The sequence below is a fragment of the Balaenoptera physalus genome (assembly GCF_965194825.1).
Source record: "Balaenoptera physalus genome assembly, chromosome: 3".
Taxonomy (NCBI): domain Eukaryota; kingdom Metazoa; phylum Chordata; class Mammalia; order Artiodactyla; family Balaenopteridae; genus Balaenoptera; species Balaenoptera physalus.
In genome coordinates, this window is record NC_138890.1 from 37,478,610 (window position 1) to 37,496,306 (window position 17,697).

Here is a 17,697-nt window from a genome sequence, read left to right on the forward strand (position 1 = left end):
AGAGGAAGACACTGTGTTTACCTTGTCTTCAGCGTGTTACACTACCTGGCTACTAATTAATGCTAATTTTAACTATTTTTTAACTTCACGCACTTCCCCCTTCATTTCACAGCGCTCTAGTGAGGCTTAAGCTGTTGTCTGCGCTCTACTAAGTTTTTGTTTGTTTGTTTTGTTTTACGTCGTATGATGCGGCGACTCTTAAAGTTTCAAAGAACAGAGCGGAAAAGAAGCTGCTCAAACCTAACCCACTCTACAGACCCACAGTAAAGAAACGGACACACCTCAACATCTCGCGAGACCAGCTCTGCTTGGGAGCCTGAGACTCAAACAGTTCTTAGCGCGCATGTGTGGGTCGCCCGGAAGGGGCCGCAGGGGCTGCTGGGAGAGGGAGGAGGTCAGGAAGTAAACATTGATGGTCGGCTTCCTTCATGTCCGGCTGTCTTGGGGTCACCAGCGGCGGGACCGGGTAGGGAAATATTGTGAGAACTTGAAGAGGGAGGTGGGTGAGGGTGAAGAACCCCGAGAAGTGGACCAAAGGCTCCTGTTACAAATATCCTCACGAGATTGATGAACGCCAGGTTGAGGAGGGAACGGGGACCTAGAAGGAAGCCGCCGTCCTAGGCCTCAGTCGTAGTACCTGTGCCCAGTCAGACCAGGACTGTGTCTTCAGTGGTTTTTAAAGTAAGAATTATAAGATGTCATTGGGGCTGAACTGTCTAGTACAGTAGCTGTTAACTGTTGTGGTTCTTAAGCACTTGAAATGTTGTCTAGTCTGAATACGTGTAAAATCCATATCAGATTTTAAAGACTTAGTCTTTCTAAGTCTAAACAGATTTTTTCCTATGTTGAAATGATAATATGTTGGGTATATTGGGTCAAATATTGCAAAAATAATTTTACCTGTTTCTTTTTATTTTTCTAGTATGGTTGTGGAATATTTAAAATGACATATAGGGCTGGCGTTATATTTCTCTTGGACAGCGCTGCATTAGAGGGTTTTAAGCTTGTGTAGTGGACATAATATGATCAAATTTGTGTTTTGAAAAAATAACACTGCAGTGTGGAAAACTGATTGGAGGGAATTGGAAGAGACTGGTAGGGAAAAGTATTAACACTAAGGTTATTGATAGTAGAAGTATATGAATTAGAGTGATATTCAGAAGGTGAAAATAACATTACTTAGTGATGAAATAGGTGTGGGAATTAGCTGGAACACTTATGAAAAGGGATGGATGGTGGTGTCTTTCATCAAGAGAGGGAACAGTGGAAAAGGATTAGATTTCATAGAGAAGATTATGAATTTTTTTTTTAGTTGAAGATTATGAATTTGAATTAAGATTTGTTGAGTTCAGGTTTCTCAGAGACGTCTAAGTGGAGGTACTTTGAAGTAAGCAATTGGAATGTATTTATTGGAAGCTCAGACAAAAGGTCTGGAGTAGAGAAATAAATTGGAGAGCCAACAGTTGTATATCGTGGCTGTCGAAACCTTGGAAATAGATGAGCTTATCCTCTGGTGGAGTTTAGAGTGATGAAGGAGGCCCCAGGATTGAGCCTTGTGGAATCCAAAATAAAATAACTGGGCAGAAATGGATGAACTTACAAAGGATTCAGGAGAAGCAGCGAGAGGGGTACAAAAAAAACCAGGAGAGTATAGTGTCACATAAGCGAAAGGATAAGAATATAGTAAAAGGGGAAGGAACAGAACTGAAAAATGTCCAGAGGACTAGGCACATTGATAACTTAGTGGTATCTTTGGAGTGGGGGGAGGGGCGTGGGAGGTAAATCAGAGTAATTGAGAAGGGAAGCAGAAGATGAGGAAATAGAGACAATGAATATAGGTAAATCTTAAAGCATCCAGTCTTTAAGAGGAACAGAGATAGGACCCTACGTACTCATTAAGGGTTAGTGTGGTAGAAAAGTTTGAGACACATAAGTAGAGAGGAATTAAGGAATATATATGAGAGAGTCTCGTGAAATTTTAAATACATGTGTATGTCTCTCTCCACTTATAACTTAGAGTTGAGAGAAAAAGTGCAACAGTATATAAAGACTTTTGTGGAGGGGAAAGAGACCTTTCCCTTACAGATACTATGAAGGATAAGACATGAGTTGAAAAATAATTGATATTACAATTACAAAGGTAACCTATACAGAATCTAAGAATAGAGATATTGTAGTGGGAGGGGAGAGAAAGAATATGCTTGTTATCTCTATAATAAAAAACAATTAAAAATAAAATAATTTATATTAGAGTGAAACAATTTCCAACAAAGAAACTAAAAATAGTGATATAACTAAAGGGGGAGGAGAGATGAAGGAAGATAGGGACCTATGTTAGTGATTAATCTTGTATCAGAGCAAGAAGTTAACTAATAATGTCTAGAATATGAAACATTCTGTATAACGCACAGTATGTGTCATTAGAGCGTACTTTTGATAGTTTCACTGGTGAATTCACCAAGGGCAAGTTTATACTAATAGATATTTCTTCCTTTTCATAGAGAAGGCCAGATAACCATGTCAGCTGCAGTCATGGATGCAGGTAATGCGGCCACCCTTTCGGGGTCCAAAGAAATGAGTTTGGAGGAACCAAAGAAGATGACCAGAGAGGACTGGAGAAAGAAGAAGGAGCTAGAAGAACAGCGAAAATTGGGTAATGCCCCTGCAGAAGTTGATGAAGAAGGAAAGTAAGTACTTTAATTTTTTTTTGCAAGATCTGTTCAGAATTCAAATTCATGTCTACTTAGTTTACCAATTTCTCATCCTTTGCCTTGACAGGAAGCCATCTTTATCATTTACATCATTTTTCTTTTTATTTATTTTATCAAACTCATATGTATAAGGTTTAGTAGTCAAATAATAATGAAGGACTTGTAATGAATAGCTATAGTCCTTTTCAGTTTTCCCACTCTCTGTCCTACTCTACACAAGTGACTATAGTTGACCCTTGAACAACACAGGTTTGAACTGTGTGGGTCCACTTATACTCAGATTTTTTTCAATAACTACGTGCAGTACTACACAATCTGCCATTGGTTGAATCCTCGGATTCCAAACCATGGATACAGAGGCCCGACTGTGCAGCTTGAGCATCTGCAGGTTTTGGTATCTGAGGCAGGTCCTGAACCAGTCCCTCTCAGATACCAAGGGACGACTGTACTTGTCAGTCTATTTTGAGTTTTTCTGGTTGATACCTCCACATGTCTAAATAACATACCTATACCATTATTATAATCAACTCTAGACATTATTAGTTAACTTCTTGCTCTGATACAAGATTAATCTCACTAACATAGGTCCCTATCTTCCTTCATCTCTCCTCCCCGTTTAGTTATATCACTATTTTTAGTTTCTTTGTTGGAAATTTTTTCACTCTAATATAAATTGTTTTCTTTATTTTTAATTGTTTTTTATTTTAGAGATAACAAGCATATTCTGCCTCTCTCCTCCCAGTACAGTATCTCTATTCTTAGATTCTGTATAGGCTACCTTTGTAATTGTAATATCAATTATTTTTCAACTTCATTCTGTTAAAAAAAATTTTATTTTATTACAGAGACATCAATCCTCATATTCCTCAGTATATTTCTTCAGTGCCATGGTATATTGATCCCTCAAAAAGGCCTACTTTAAAGCACCAGAGACCACAGCCAGAGAAACAAAAGCAGTTCAGCTCATCTGGAGACTGGTACAAGAGGGGTGTAAAAGAGGTATATATGCAACCTGTATATATGCATGTGAAAACGGAGATTTTATTTTAAGAACTTAATATAAGAACCTCTAAAGCAATACTATATAAAGTAGAAACAGATTATATGACCTTTTATGTGGTATTAAAATTCACAATACATACTACTACATACTACTTTAACGTCTATATTTTATAAATTTGATATTGCTGAAGTCCTTCTCATTTATAAAAGTGGAGATTCTAACTGGTTTTCCTCTTAATGAATAAATCATTTCACTAGACAATATAGTAATGAGAGCCAAAGTTATTTTTAACTTATTCAGATAAATAAAAATTTCCTTGTTTTTCTTTACATCCATTTATAGAATTCCATAACTACTAAGTACCGCAAAGGAGCATGTGAAAACTGTGGAGCCCTGACACACAAAAAGAAAGACTGCTTTGAGGTAAGTTCACCTTTGAGAATTTTGGAAACTGTTGTCAGAGAGTCTCTTTCTTTATTTCTGTCAGAGAGCTTCATTCTATTTTTTTAATTACCTATATTTAGGTACAATTTAAATAAAAATTAATTTGAATGAAATTAGTTTAGCCTCATCAAAACTTTTGCTGGAAGACGAAATGATAATTGAATAAACCATAAAGTCCCATGGTATGTTCACATCCACTCTGTAAAGATTATATGAAATTTTCCTCTGGGCTATAGATACTTAGGAAAAGATTTAATCTTGTTCTGTTTTCCAGAGACCTAGGCGAGTTGGAGCAAAATTTACAGGTACTAACATAGCTCCAGATGAACACCTCCAGCCTCAGCTGATGTTTGACTATGATGGGAAGAGGGATCGGTGGAATGGCTACAATCCAGAAGAACACATGAAAATTGTAGAAGAGTATGCGAAGGTTGATCTGGTGAGCACAGTTCACTGCTTTCCTGCTATCCTTAAAGAATGTACATTTTGCTGTATCTCTAATTTAGCAACTCTATTTTTTGAGTCTTCAAGCAGTATAAAAATGATGGCATTTTTATTATTGTAGTAGTCGTAAGCCTAATTCAATAGTGAAATAAACAGTGTGCTAGCCCTATTTGGCAGCAATTTCTTTTTATTTCATTCTTGTATTGTCCTTTACTCCATGACTTAGGTTGCGAAAAATACTGGCAGCATTAGAACAGATTAGTGTCCAAAGCTTTTTCCTTTCTTTTATAAACTCTTGGCCCCCAGACTATATCTTGCCTATGGGCCTTTTTTTTTTTATATAAATTTATTTATTTATTTTTAGCTGTGTTGGGTCTTCGTTTCTGTGCGAGGGCTTTCTCTAGTTGCGGCGAGCGGGGGCCACTCTTCATTGCGGTGTGCGGGTCTCTCACTGTCGCAGCCTCTCTTGTTGCGGGGCACAGGCTCCAGACGCGCAGGCTCAGTTGTTGTGGCTCACAGGCCCAGTTGCTCTGTGGCATGCTGGATCTTTCCAGACCAGGGCTCGAACCCGTGTCCCCTGCATTGGCAGGCAGATTCTCAACCACTGCGCCACCAGGGAAGCCCCTGGGCCTGCTTTATAAAGTTGTCTCACATAGCATTTCAGGGTGGGGGAAGGGGAAGAGGGTAAGTCGTTTCAGAAAATTGAATTTTATTTTAACTTAACCTAAATTTTTTCTGTTATGATTTCACCTACTCACTCCCATTTTTTAAAAACCATAGTCACATTGCTGTTTTTGGTTTTTTTTTTTAAGTAGAGTTAACATTTAAAATCATGGGATTTCACATAAAAATCTGAATTTTATCTTTTCTTGAACAGTGAAATACGTGGTAATCCTGGGCCAGCCTGGAAGGGTCAGTCATCTGGAGTCAGATGGCACCTCGTCAGCAGGGATTGTTCTCTGCAGTTTACCCCTGGTGGTGTCTAACTCAGTTTACATTAATGCCTGGTTCAAACAGGAGTTTGTAACTCCTGTTTAAATATGGCTGATTGAATCCAACTCATTTTCATTTTTTGTTTTTTGGGGGTTTTTTTTTTGTTTTTGGGGTTTTTTTAACTTAATTTTTTTATATAGCAGGTTCTTATTAGTTATCTATTTTATACATATTAGTGTATATATGTCAATCCCAATCTTCCAATTCATCTTGTTTTTTTTGTTTTTTAATTTAGTTTTTTTTTTATTGAATGAAAGAGTCATTAAATTCTACAGTGCCTTACAATTTTCAAAAGTTTCACAGACATGATTTCATATAATCCTATAATAACCCCCCCTTTTCTTAAATTTCCTACCCTTCTATTACCCCTCCCCCCTTTCCTCTTCCCATTGGTAACCACTAGTTGTTTCTCTATGAGTGTGCTTCTTTCTTGTTTTATTCAGTAGTTTGTTGTATTTTTTTAGATTCCACGTATAAGTGATATACAGTATTTGTCTTTCTCTTTCTGACCTATTTCACTTAACATAATGCCCTCCAAGTCCATCCATGTTGCTGCAAATGACAAAATTTCATTCTTTTTTCTATGGCTAAATATTCCATTGTATATATATATATTCCACACATCTTCTTTATCCATTCATGTTTTTTTTTAATTAATTTTTATTGGAGTATAGTTGCTTTACAATGCTGTATTAGTTTCTGAGGTACAGCAGAGTGAATCAGTTATACATATACATGTATCCACTCTTTTTTAGATTTCCTTCCCATTTAAGTCACCACAGAGCACTGAGTAGAGTTGGGGGGTTTTTTGTTCGTTTAGTTTTTGGCCACACCGCATGGCTTTTGGGATCATAGTTCCCAGACCAGGGATCAAACCCAGCCCCTCGGCAGTGAGAGCACGAAATCCTAACCACTGGACCACCAGGGAATTCCTTTTAACTCCTGCTCTTTAGGAGCCAGAGGTCTAGAGCTACAAAACATGACCTTGTCCAGTGACCTTTTCTGAAAACAATAAACTTACGCATTTTACGCATATAAAAATTAAATGTTCACTTGACTAAGTAAATTTCAAATGTTTCTTTTTTCTTAGGCAAAACGAACACTGAAAGCCCAAAAACTCCAAGAAGAATTAGCCTCAGGAAAATTAGTGGAACAGGCTGTAAGTAATAAAAATGATCATTAAAAAAAAAATTCAAACTCTTAGTAAACAAAAAATGAAGATTGAAACAAAAAATTCATTTTATATCTCTCCAGTTAGAAAAGATTTTAGGGAGAGAGAAGTGCTATCGAGGGGAAAGAGTAAAACTGACTTGGAGGGTTCATGCGACTATAAATTGATGTAATCATTTAGGAGAGGATATTGCCATAAAACATTTATATACCTTTTCTGGAATTAAATTAGTAAATCCATCCATCCTATATTTTTTCTAGTATTCAGAAAAGTCATTATGCACAAAGATGTTCATTGCAGCACTTTTTACAACAGCAAGAAATTGAAATAGTGTAATAGGGAATTAGTGAAGTGAGCTATCCTTGCTCTGCATGATAGAATGTAAAATGACTTTTATCAAAACTTTGTAACAACACTGGCTAACACTTATATTTTAACGACACATGTAAAATATTACAATATTACCACACAGGGAAGACGACCAGAACACCAGTTCTCATTTAATATAGAATTAGTGAATTTTTCTTTTTATTTATTTATTTTAGTATTTCCCACATTCTCCATAATGAACATGTAATAATTTTATAGCTAGGCAAAAAATTTTCAAACTAACAAAAAAGATGTATTGCAGACAGGTTTTTTCCTTTTTTTTTTTTCCAGTCAGTCAACTTAACAGAGTATATTATACTTATTAGAGTTGTGAAAATTTCTTTTAACAAATTAATGGCATAAGTAAATAATAAACATTTTCGAGTTGTCGAGTTTAAACTTCTAAAAGGGACCCTTAGCAAGTATAATTAAAAAGAAAACACAACTAAGTAAGTTAATCACCAAGTGAGCAGTCACAGAGGCTACCTATCAGGCAGGTTCAAAGCACAAGTTAACAGACAGATAATGTTAAAACCCAGCTCTGCCCCTGGCTAGCTAGGTGGTCCTAGAAAAATTAATTTGCCTCTCTGAGCCTCATTTGATCATCTCTAAAGCAGAGATAACAACACCTACCCCCGGCCAGGAGGTTTAGCACACGTATCACAGAGTAAACACTTGGTAATTGGTAGCTATTGTTAATCATTACCAACTCTGGAAAAAAGAAGAGGGCCTTTTTCTGTTTTTCTAACATATTCTTTGTTGTTGTTTCTTGTAAACATAATTTATTTTCCCAGTAAGCATACTTACTGGGAAAGTAAGTATGAATTTTGCCCATTTGGATATGAAGATTAACTGCATATAGTAGAGCTATGTCTACTATAGAGATTTAGCTGTCTGTGTAGCAATATAAATGTCCTTTGTTGAACTAGCAACTTGTAAGAACTCCAAAAAAAATATTTTTTTAAAAAATTCCCTATTTTGAAGGCACCACATATTCAGAAAAAATACATAGAAAATTATAAAGAAGAAAAATATCCCCTATGTTAACTATTACCATTTTCAAGTAGGCCTTTCAGTGTCCCAGTCCACCCCAGATGTGTGTGATTATCATACAACATGTTTTTTAAATGGATTCATCTTTACATACTCATTTATCACCTACTCCTTCAATTTTACAATATACAGTGCAGTGAGGACTTGTTCTCCATATCATTAAATGTAGACCTATAACATTTATTTTTATATAAATTCACATGGTTCAGTAATCAAAATAATTTAAGAAGATAGATGTGCCTCCATCCACCCTATCTCTAAACCTCACCCCCCATAACCATTTTTATTTTTCTTACAGATCCTTTCAGAGTTTCTTGTGTAAATACAAACAAATACAAATATGTAATCTTATTCCCATCTTTCCCTCTTTTTTTTTTTTCCAAAAAAAAAAAGGTAGCAAAGTATACGTGTTTTTCTGCACCTTGGACAGAATGACTTTAATGGTTGTTCAGTGTTTATTGAGTGCAATAATTTATATAACCAATCATCTCTTGTTGATTTGTTTTTTCCCAATTATTTGTACAATACACAACACTAGATTCTTATAAGTCTTTATATAATAGACATTTTTTCTTTATGATAAATTCCTAAAAGTGTAATTGTTGATGCACTGAATATGTATATGTAAAATTTGATGACTTATCACTTAGCTAGCATTCAGAAAGCCTGTACAAATTTTTGCTTCCACCAGGATACCATATAAATATTTTTTTTATACACACGTTTCCACATCCTCCCACTAATGGTATAAGGTATTCTTTTGAACTTGTGAAGCCTTTTTAAGACATGATGAAGTACTGAGCACTTTGCTCTCGGCATTTTGTGGAGTTAGAGAATATCCTGACCAACTGCTAATGAAGAAAGTGTCTTTGAGGCAAGGATTTCCCATGCTTCTTAAATCACAGCGTGTTGTCACCTGAGTGGATTTCTTCATTGCCTAAATTTTACAAAGGCTGTTTTGGCTCTAAAGATACTTATTACATGATCCTGGTAACTTTTCTTTTTGGCCTTAATAGAAAAACAGTGACGTTTAATGAAAATGTTATGTCTGAAGATGAACACATATGAAATGAATATTTATTAGGTATACTGATCAACTTAATCTTTCTATTACGTTTGTGTGATTATAGTCCTATCATCAATGAAAATTTTGGATTTGTAGACAGCCTAATAAAATTATTCACAATGACATACTTGTATTAAAAACTTATGTGCTCGCTACAAGTGAGAAATATGAGAATTTGTTCAGTTAAATTTGTTATATTATTTTAACTATGTTTTTAAAGTGTTAAATAATCAGTTGATTCAGTGGAATGCAATTACAAATTCATTTCCTTCTTTCGTGACACAGAATTCTCCAAAACACCAGTGGGGAGAAGAGGAACCAAATTCTCAGACGGTAGTAAATATATGCCCTATCTGGATATACATTAAATTTTAAAATTTCTGATGGCTAATATTAATAGTAATATATAATTCATAATAATAATAGGTTTAAAGAACAGTGAGTAAGGGTTTGGTTAAAGGGAAAACAAGAACTAGATGCTGCTCTTTTCTTAAAAATTTTTTTTCCTCTCTCTTCCTCTTTCAGGAAAAAGATCATAACAGTGAAGATGAGGATGAAGATAAATATGCAGATGATATTGACATGCCTGGACAGAATTTTGACTCTAAGAGACGAATTACTGTCCGGAATCTCAGGATTCGAGAAGATATTGCAAAAGTAAGCCTTGCCAACTCAACATACATATTCAAAAAATATTTGTCTTCCCAGCCTAAATTTTGTCTACTAATACGGTATCTCGGTAGTATATGGGCAATTTAGTGAGTCATTCCAAGATTAGGTGTCATTCCGGTTTTCTTTATCTTCACCTGTACCCAAGACATGCACACACACATTTAATTGACTCCTCCTACTAGTCTGCTGAAATCTTCTTTGATGAAAGTAAACATTAACACAGTCTTAAAATATTTTTTTCCTTCTAGTATTTGCGGAATTTAGATCCAAATTCTGCTTACTATGATCCCAAAACTAGAGCGATGAGAGAGAATCCCTATGCCAATGCAGGAAAGAATCCAGATGAGTAAGTACCAAGTTCAATGTAAAGATTTCAAGGGAGGGGAGGGGAGCTTTTATTCATAAACCACAATCTGAATTAAAATGAGCATCACCTATGGTCAGGTCAGAAAAGAATTTCCTTAAAGAAATCAGTCTCTGAAACAGTTTTTTTTTTTTAATTTGTGTTTACAGAGTGAGCTACGCGGGGGATAACTTTGTTAGATACACAGGTGATACCATTTCAATGGCTCAGACACAATGTAAGTGTTTTCTCTATGTCAAGGTATTTTATATCAGCTCATAAGAAATTTGGGGGCATTTTTTAAAGCTTGTTTCCAAGAAGCATGAAAACAATGTAGGTGACAGCTCATTACGATGTTTTTAATTACCCTAGTGTTCGCTTGGGAAGCCTATGACAAAGGGTCTGAAGTGCATCTGCAAGCTGATCCTACAAAACTAGAGCTGTTGTATAAGTCCTTCAAAGTCAAGAAAGAAGACTTCAAAGAACAGCAGAAAGAAAGCATCCTGGAAAAGGTAATTTTGACCAGACTGCTAAAGGAAAACATTCCTTAAATAGAAATTACCAGTTAATAAACATTTGATTTACATTTGGAATACAATATACAGTTCATTGTAATCCATCAGGATTAGTCCTGTCCTTCCACTGATGCAATCAATTGGTATACAGTATCAGTGTAGCTATATCAGTGAGCTTTTGCAGCAAAACAAATCACCTCAACATGTAATAGTTTAAATAAACATCTCTTATTTCTCACCATTTTGTATGTCAGCTGGGTTTCCTGGTCTGAGTCTGCCTATCTGAAGCTGGATGATCTAGAATGGCCTCACTTTGGTTTCTAGCAGTTAGCAGTCCTCATCTGTCCTGAGAAGTCCTCACCTGGAACATCTCATCTCTGCCCCACATGGGTTCTTATCCTCTGATAGGTTAGCCCAGCTTCTTTACATGGCATTCTCAGGATACCAGAAACTAGCAACAAAGTGTGCCCCAGTGCACAAGTGTTTTTCAGGTCTTTGCTTACATCATATTTGCCAGTGTTCCATACGCCAGAACAAGTAGCGTGGCCAGGCCCAGATTCAAGGGAAGGAGCAGCAAAGTCATGTGGCAAATGGGCATGCACACAGGATAAGGGGAGTTTTATGAGCATTTTGTAATCTACCACACTCAACACATGAATAGCAATTGAGACATCTTTTATTTGCCTTTGAAAATGTGGTGACATTTTTTTCACTGTGTTTTGTATAACAAAGCCCATGAAGAATAGTCCTCTCATCTTTCTGATTGGAAATAAACCCTTCAGTAGAGATTTGAATGCAAATCTTTGTAAAATGCATTTAGTAACATTCAATGTCCTTTTAGTACGGTGGCCAAGAACACTTGGATGCCCCTCCAGCTGAACTGCTCTTAGCTCAGACCGAAGACTACGTGGAGTACTCAAGACATGGGACAGTCATCAAAGGACAGGAGCGGGCTGTTGCCTCCTCCAAGTACGAGGAGGGTGTGAAGATCCACAATCATACGGTATGTGTTGAACCAGGATTATTCTTGTGTCCTTGTTAGCATTTTGCTCTGGATTGTATTTTTCATTAGTAAGTCATTATTGTGTTTCGTTCTGTTTTTTGCATTTTAACTTTGTCTTATTGTTTAATACAATTTTTAAAGGTTATACAGCATTTACAGTTATTACAAAATATTGGCTTTGTTCTCCGTGTTGTACAGTACATCCCTGTAGCCTGTCTTACACCCAATAATTTATACCTTCCACTCCCTGACCCCTATATACTGCCTCTCCCCTCCTCCCCACTGGTAACCACTAGTTTGTTCTCTATATCTGTGAGTCTGCTTCTTTTTTTGTTATATTCACTAGTTGTATTTTTTAGATTCCACATGTCAGTGATATCATACAGTATTTGTCTTTCTGTGTCTGACTTATTGCACTTAGCATAATGCCCTTCGAGTCCGTCCATGTTGCTGCAGATGGTAAAATTTTGTTCTTTTTTATGGCTGAGTAGTTTGCCATTGTATATATGTGCCACATCTTTATTCATTCATCTGTTGATGGACATTTAGTTTGCTTCCATATCTTGGCAATTGTAAATAATGCTACTGTGAACACTGTGGTGCATGTATCTTTTCTAATTAGTGTTTTTGTTTTTATTAGATATATACCCAGGAGTGGAAATGCTGGGTCATATGGTAGTTCTATTTTTAGTTTTTTGAGAAACCTCCATACTGTTTGCCACAGTGGCTGCACCAATTGCTGTTTTATGGAATTTTCCCAAAATGTGAAAGAATACTATTATTTTCACTCATATACCCACCATCTAGATTCAAATTTTTTTTTACAGATCGCCATATACACTTTGTCTAGAAGAGTGTGTGTGTCTAACTGTATATTTTTTTGACTGAAACATTTGGAAATTACAGATATGACATTTCACCCATAACACTGTATCATGCATCCTAAAATTAAGGATGTTCTCCTATATAACTACATTACTATTATCACACTTCAGAAAATTGACATTAATGCCTTAATATCACCTAATCTCTAGTCCTTAATCACATTTTCCAAAATATACCCCAAAATGCCTTTAAATAGCTGTTTGGGTTTTTTTGGTTGGAGTGGGGATAGTTGTTTTGTGCGTGAGTGTGAGACACAGAATCCAGTCACAGCTTATGTTTATTTTGATTGTTATTTGGTTGTTATCTCTCTTTTTTCTAGCATGTATCTCCCCTTTTTCATGACAGTGACTCTAACAGATCATGCCAGTTATCTTGTAAACTGTCTCATATCCTGTATTTGACTGGTTCCTAGTGATATCATATAACTTATTCCTGTATTCCCTGTATTTCCTATAAACAGGAATTCAGATCTAAAGGCTTGATTAGATATAAGTTAAATATTTTGACAGGAGCACTTCATAGGTGATACAGTATATGTCATATTGCATCGCATGATAAAGCATATAATTTGCTGTACTTTAAGTACCCAAACTACACTTGTCTCTCTAAATAAGAGCCAAAAACCTAGCCACCTAATAGGAGCTAGGCCAGTAATCATAGATGAGAGAAATGAGCCAGGCAAATTTTATAAACTAGAGAACACAATCCCTGTCTAATAGGGGCATCCACTGGTCAGCAACAGCCAATTATTGACAAGTGGGAATGTGGGCCCAGAATTTCCCAGTCCTCAATTTTTCAAGAGAAGTCAGATAGCCTAAATTTTTTAATTTTGGGGGGGCACAGAATGTAAGACACTTGTATCCACACCTTCTCCCTGTTAGCTAGCCCTAGTATCCCCATAATTTTCCTCCTTTTATCACCAGTATATGAGAATAACCAACAAGGACCTACTGTATAGCACAGGGGACTATACTCAATATTTTGTAATAACCTATAAGAGGAAAGAATCTGAAAAAGAATATATATATATATATATATATATATATATATATATATATATATAACTGAATCACTGTGCTGTACACCTAAAACTAACATGACATGGTAAATCAACTATACTTCAATTTTTAAAAACAATCAAATTAATTAATGATAGAATTAACAACAAAAAAGAAAGAAAAACAGTATATGAGAGACCCTAGTTTCAGGTTCATTTTTTTTTTTTTTTAATATACATTTATTTATTTTTGTCTGCGTTGAGTCTGTTGCTGTGCGTGGGCTTTTCTCTAGTTGCGGCGAGCAAGGGCTACTCTTCAATGCGGTGCGCGGGTTTCTCATTGCGGTGGCTTCTCGTTGCATAGCGCAGGCTCTAGGCACGCGGGCTTCAGTAGTTGTGGCACGTGGGCTCAGTAGCTGTGGCTTGCAGGCTCTAGAGTGCAGGCTCAGTAGTTGTGGCACACGGGCTTAGTTGCTCTGCGGCATGTGGAATCTTCCCAGACCAGGGCTCGAACCCGTGTCCCCTGCATTGGCAGGCAGATTCTTAACCACTGCGCCACCAGGGAAGTCCTTCAGGTTCATTTTTAAATAACCTCTCTGTCTCTCTGCAGCATATCTGGGGCTCTTACTGGAAAGAAGGCCGATGGGGATACAAATGCTGTCACTCTTTTTTCAAGTTTTCCTATTGTACTGGAGAAGCTGGGAAGGAGACTGCTGTAAGTAATTGTCCTCTAGTGCTTAAAGGTGAACAACAGCCAAAGCTCTTAAGTCAAAATTTGTATGAAACATACATTTTTATGTTTCAAATTCTAACTTTTTCTTAGATGACTGGTAACTATGACTCTCAAGTTAGATTACATATATTTTTCCACAGAATTCAGAGGAGTGTATTATAAATGATACAATTGGAGAAGAATCTGTGAAAAAACCTCAGACCCTCATGGAGGTAAGTCCATGATCAATTGTCCTGAATTTTTAAGTCTTGGGAGGGAGGAGTTTAAAACTTGTGCTAGAACTTTGTTTTTGCATTAACAACACTATATTTGCATCCTCCCAATCAGATGCATCAGGAAAAACTAAAAGAGGAGAAAAAGAAGAAAAAGAAGAAGAGGAAGCATCGAAAGAGCAGTTCAGAGAGTGATGACGAAGAAAAGAAACATGAAAAATTGAAAAAGGTACTTTGTGAAGGCTAAATAAATAGTAAAAGTGACCGCAGCATTCTTTATTTGTAGGGACCTTAGGAAATTATCTAGTCCTATTTACAAGGTCATTTTAAAAATGAGCAAATGAGCCCCTAGTCTGGGTGATTTGCTTAGGTCACCTACCAGTTGTAGAATACGAATAGAGATTTTGTGTGTCTCGGTATAGCCTGCTTCTTGAACTGTTTGTTGAATATCACTAACGCACAGAAGAAAAATGCTTGGTATAGTTGTTATTTTAGAGTTACGACATGTTCCCCAGAGAGACTTGCCATCTGGCTCTATAATTTGTAAGTTTCAGCAAGTCTTGAGAAAAATCGGAATTGCAGTCTCCACGAAAAAGCATCAGTTGCCGGCTTCTGTCAGTAAAATAAACCTCATTCAGTTTTCGTTGTTAAATAAAATTTCTTTGAAATTTCATTGAAAATGTCATAGAATGTTTTGTGGCCAAATAGTGATTAGTTGTAGCTTGACAGCAAAAGGGCTGACTCCCAAGCTCTTCCAGGCAATCTAGGTTTTTGATGTAGTAGTTCATACTCAGTGGGGTCTTCTGGTACTCTACCACTTTTGAACAAAAGAGATCTGATGTAGAGCCATGGTACTCATGTCTTTCTTCTCACTATAGGCACTGAATGCAGAGGAGGCCCGTCTTCTTCATGTCAAGGAGATCATGCAGATTGATGAGAGGAAGCGGCCTTACAGTAGCATATATGAAACTCGGGAACCCACTGAAGAGGAAATGGAGGCCTACAGAATGAAACGTCAGAGGCCAGATGACCCCATGGCTTCCTTCCTCGGACAGTAGTAACTGGTCACAGATGGTCACCGAAGATAGACTCTGCTGATACATTCTTTTAGATTCTTGCTGATGATTATCAATAGAAAAATCTGTATCTACTCTCCTTGCTGCCTGACTTTAAAGCATCCAGAAGACTTATAGTAAATTCATTCCTTTCCACACTGAAGAAACAGAGAAGAAAAAAAGCAGTACATTAAGTGCAGATTAAGATTCTATTTCCAATTTTATATTAGTGATGTGGAAAAAGGTCTTGGCTCTCCACCTATCACAGATATCTTAACATTTATTTATTAAGTTTCAAACTTTATTTCTCAATTTTTATGGCCCTTTATGTAGTGTTAGCACTCATTTTGAAGGCAGTTAGTTACTCTTTCTCAAAACAAGGGCTTCATTTTTTTTAAATTAGTAGTAACTATAACTGTAGTTATTTGATAATCATTTCTTCTTGCCTTCTCAGATTTTTCTGATCTAAAGCTAATATCCTGTCTTGAGCTCTGGGTTACTGAAAGGACTGTAGAACGTGTGAAAACTTTATCCCTGATGTCAGTCTGTGTAGTAATAATTCTGTTTTCCACTTGGTTATAAAATTTTGATTTTCAGAACATTTCCTTGTACCTTATACTCAGAACTAAATGCGTTAGCCTTTGCATGGAAAAAAAACTATTTTCTCACCCTTGAGTCAGTGTTAGTACTAGGTCTTTTACCATTCCGGACATGAGTGTTTAGACACAGAAATCCTTTTCTTTAGCATAGAGGATATGGTCTGTGATACTAATTGCTGTTTTAATTGTGATTGCCTTTATATAACAGTCATGAATATTAGATTTTTAAAAGATTGTAGAATATCTCTTGTACCTAATCTTCATAGCCAGCAGGTGTCTCTGTAAAATTTGCAAAAAAGCAAAACCTGAAGTTGAAGGTTTCTTCAAAGAATTACAAGTATAGCTTGTAGGGCTATTAGTAACTGAGATCACCACGATTTTTAGCCTTCTTCTAAGAACACTGTGAAGATAGTACTGACAGTGAGAGTGGGATCAGTGAAAACAGCCTGTTCAAAACCCCTGACACAAGGATATTGACTTTTAACAGCTCACTGGCTTTTCTAAACTACCAAAACCCACTAGACTATTGCATTAAGTTAGCATCTCAGAAATAGTGCTGGTGGGAGAGTAACTGAATCAAATTGTCAAGTTCTGTGGATATACATGGTATCTAGATCCAGACCAGTATGAAATTAAAACAGCAATGCAAATACATCGAATTCTTACCTACTTTAAGAATGTCAAAAATTGACGTTTTCATATTCCTACCTTAACATAGGATGGTTCAACATAGTCTGATATTAGTGTCTATTTTGTATTTTATTTATCTTTTGTTAATAAAGATATATAACTGAGAATACTTAACTGTGAGTGGTTTGTAGCAATATTTCAAATATTTGGGGACTTCCCTGGTGGTCCAGTGGGTAAGACTCCACGCTCCCAATGCAGGGGGCCCAGGTTCGATCTCTGGTCAGGGAACCAGATCCCGCATGCATGCCGCAACTAAGAGTCCACATGCCACAACTAAAGATCCCGCGTGCCGCAACCAAGACCTGGCACAGCCTAAATAAATAAATAATATTTTAAAAAAAACAAAAAACAAATACCTGGCAGAAAAGTGATCTATAGGACTGGCAGGAAGCCTGGCTTAGCTTCTGTGCATTTGAATTAGAAAATTTCAGGAGGGACTTCCCTGGTGGTCTAGTGGGTAAGACTCCATGCTCCCAATGCAGGGGGTCTGGGTTCGATCCCTGGTTGGGAAACTAGATTCCACATGCCGCAACTAAGAAAAAGATCCTGCATGCCGCAACTAAAGATCCCGTGTGCCACAACTAAGACCCAGCACAGCCTAAATAAATAAATGAAATATTTTTTTTAAACAATTTCAGGACTCTTTAAAAAATGTGTCACCTAACATTTCTGGGCTTCTGTTCCCTCTTCTGTGAAACCTAATTTACTCTGATTTTAGGAAGAATTCTATAATATATGA

At 36.5% G+C, this 17,697-nt stretch overlaps 1 protein-coding gene across 2 annotated transcripts; it reads left to right on the plus strand.

The window, feature by feature from the left end:
• Positions 1 to 375: 375 nt before the first annotated feature.
• On the plus strand, positions 376 to 17,072 carry SLU7 (SLU7 homolog, splicing factor). 2 transcript variants are annotated; one of them, XM_082456447.1, is made up of 16 exons: positions 376 to 466; positions 2,502 to 2,687; positions 3,557 to 3,710; positions 4,057 to 4,137; positions 4,433 to 4,597; positions 6,686 to 6,754; positions 9,540 to 9,587; positions 9,780 to 9,911; positions 10,175 to 10,272; positions 10,440 to 10,507; positions 10,642 to 10,781; positions 11,626 to 11,787; positions 14,280 to 14,384; positions 14,543 to 14,614; positions 14,730 to 14,843; positions 15,493 to 17,072. In XM_082456447.1, exons 1-16 carry the CDS (start codon positions 429 to 431, stop codon positions 15,670 to 15,672), a joined length of 1,812 nt encoding a protein of 603 aa, XP_082312573.1. In that variant the 5' UTR covers positions 376 to 428; the 3' UTR covers positions 15,673 to 17,072. The 2 variants fall into 2 exon arrangements, with proteins under 2 accessions (XP_082312573.1, XP_082312574.1); XM_082456448.1 differs by having other exon boundaries at positions 383 to 681.
• The last annotated feature ends 625 nt before the right edge of the window (positions 17,073 to 17,697 follow it).

Bases quoted from the DNA above. Each gene is read 5' to 3' on its own strand.
- SLU7 (XM_082456447.1), top strand. From the start codon at position 429: ATGTCCGGCTGTCTTGGGGTCACCAGCGGCGGGACCGG. The intron at 4,598-6,685 runs GTGAGCACAGTT...CTTTTTTCTTAG, and splicing joins AGTATGCGAAGGTTGATCTG to GCAAAACGAACACTGAAAGC. The intron at 10,273-10,439 runs GTAAGTACCAAG...TTGTGTTTACAG, and splicing joins GCAGGAAAGAATCCAGATGA to AGTGAGCTACGCGGGGGATA.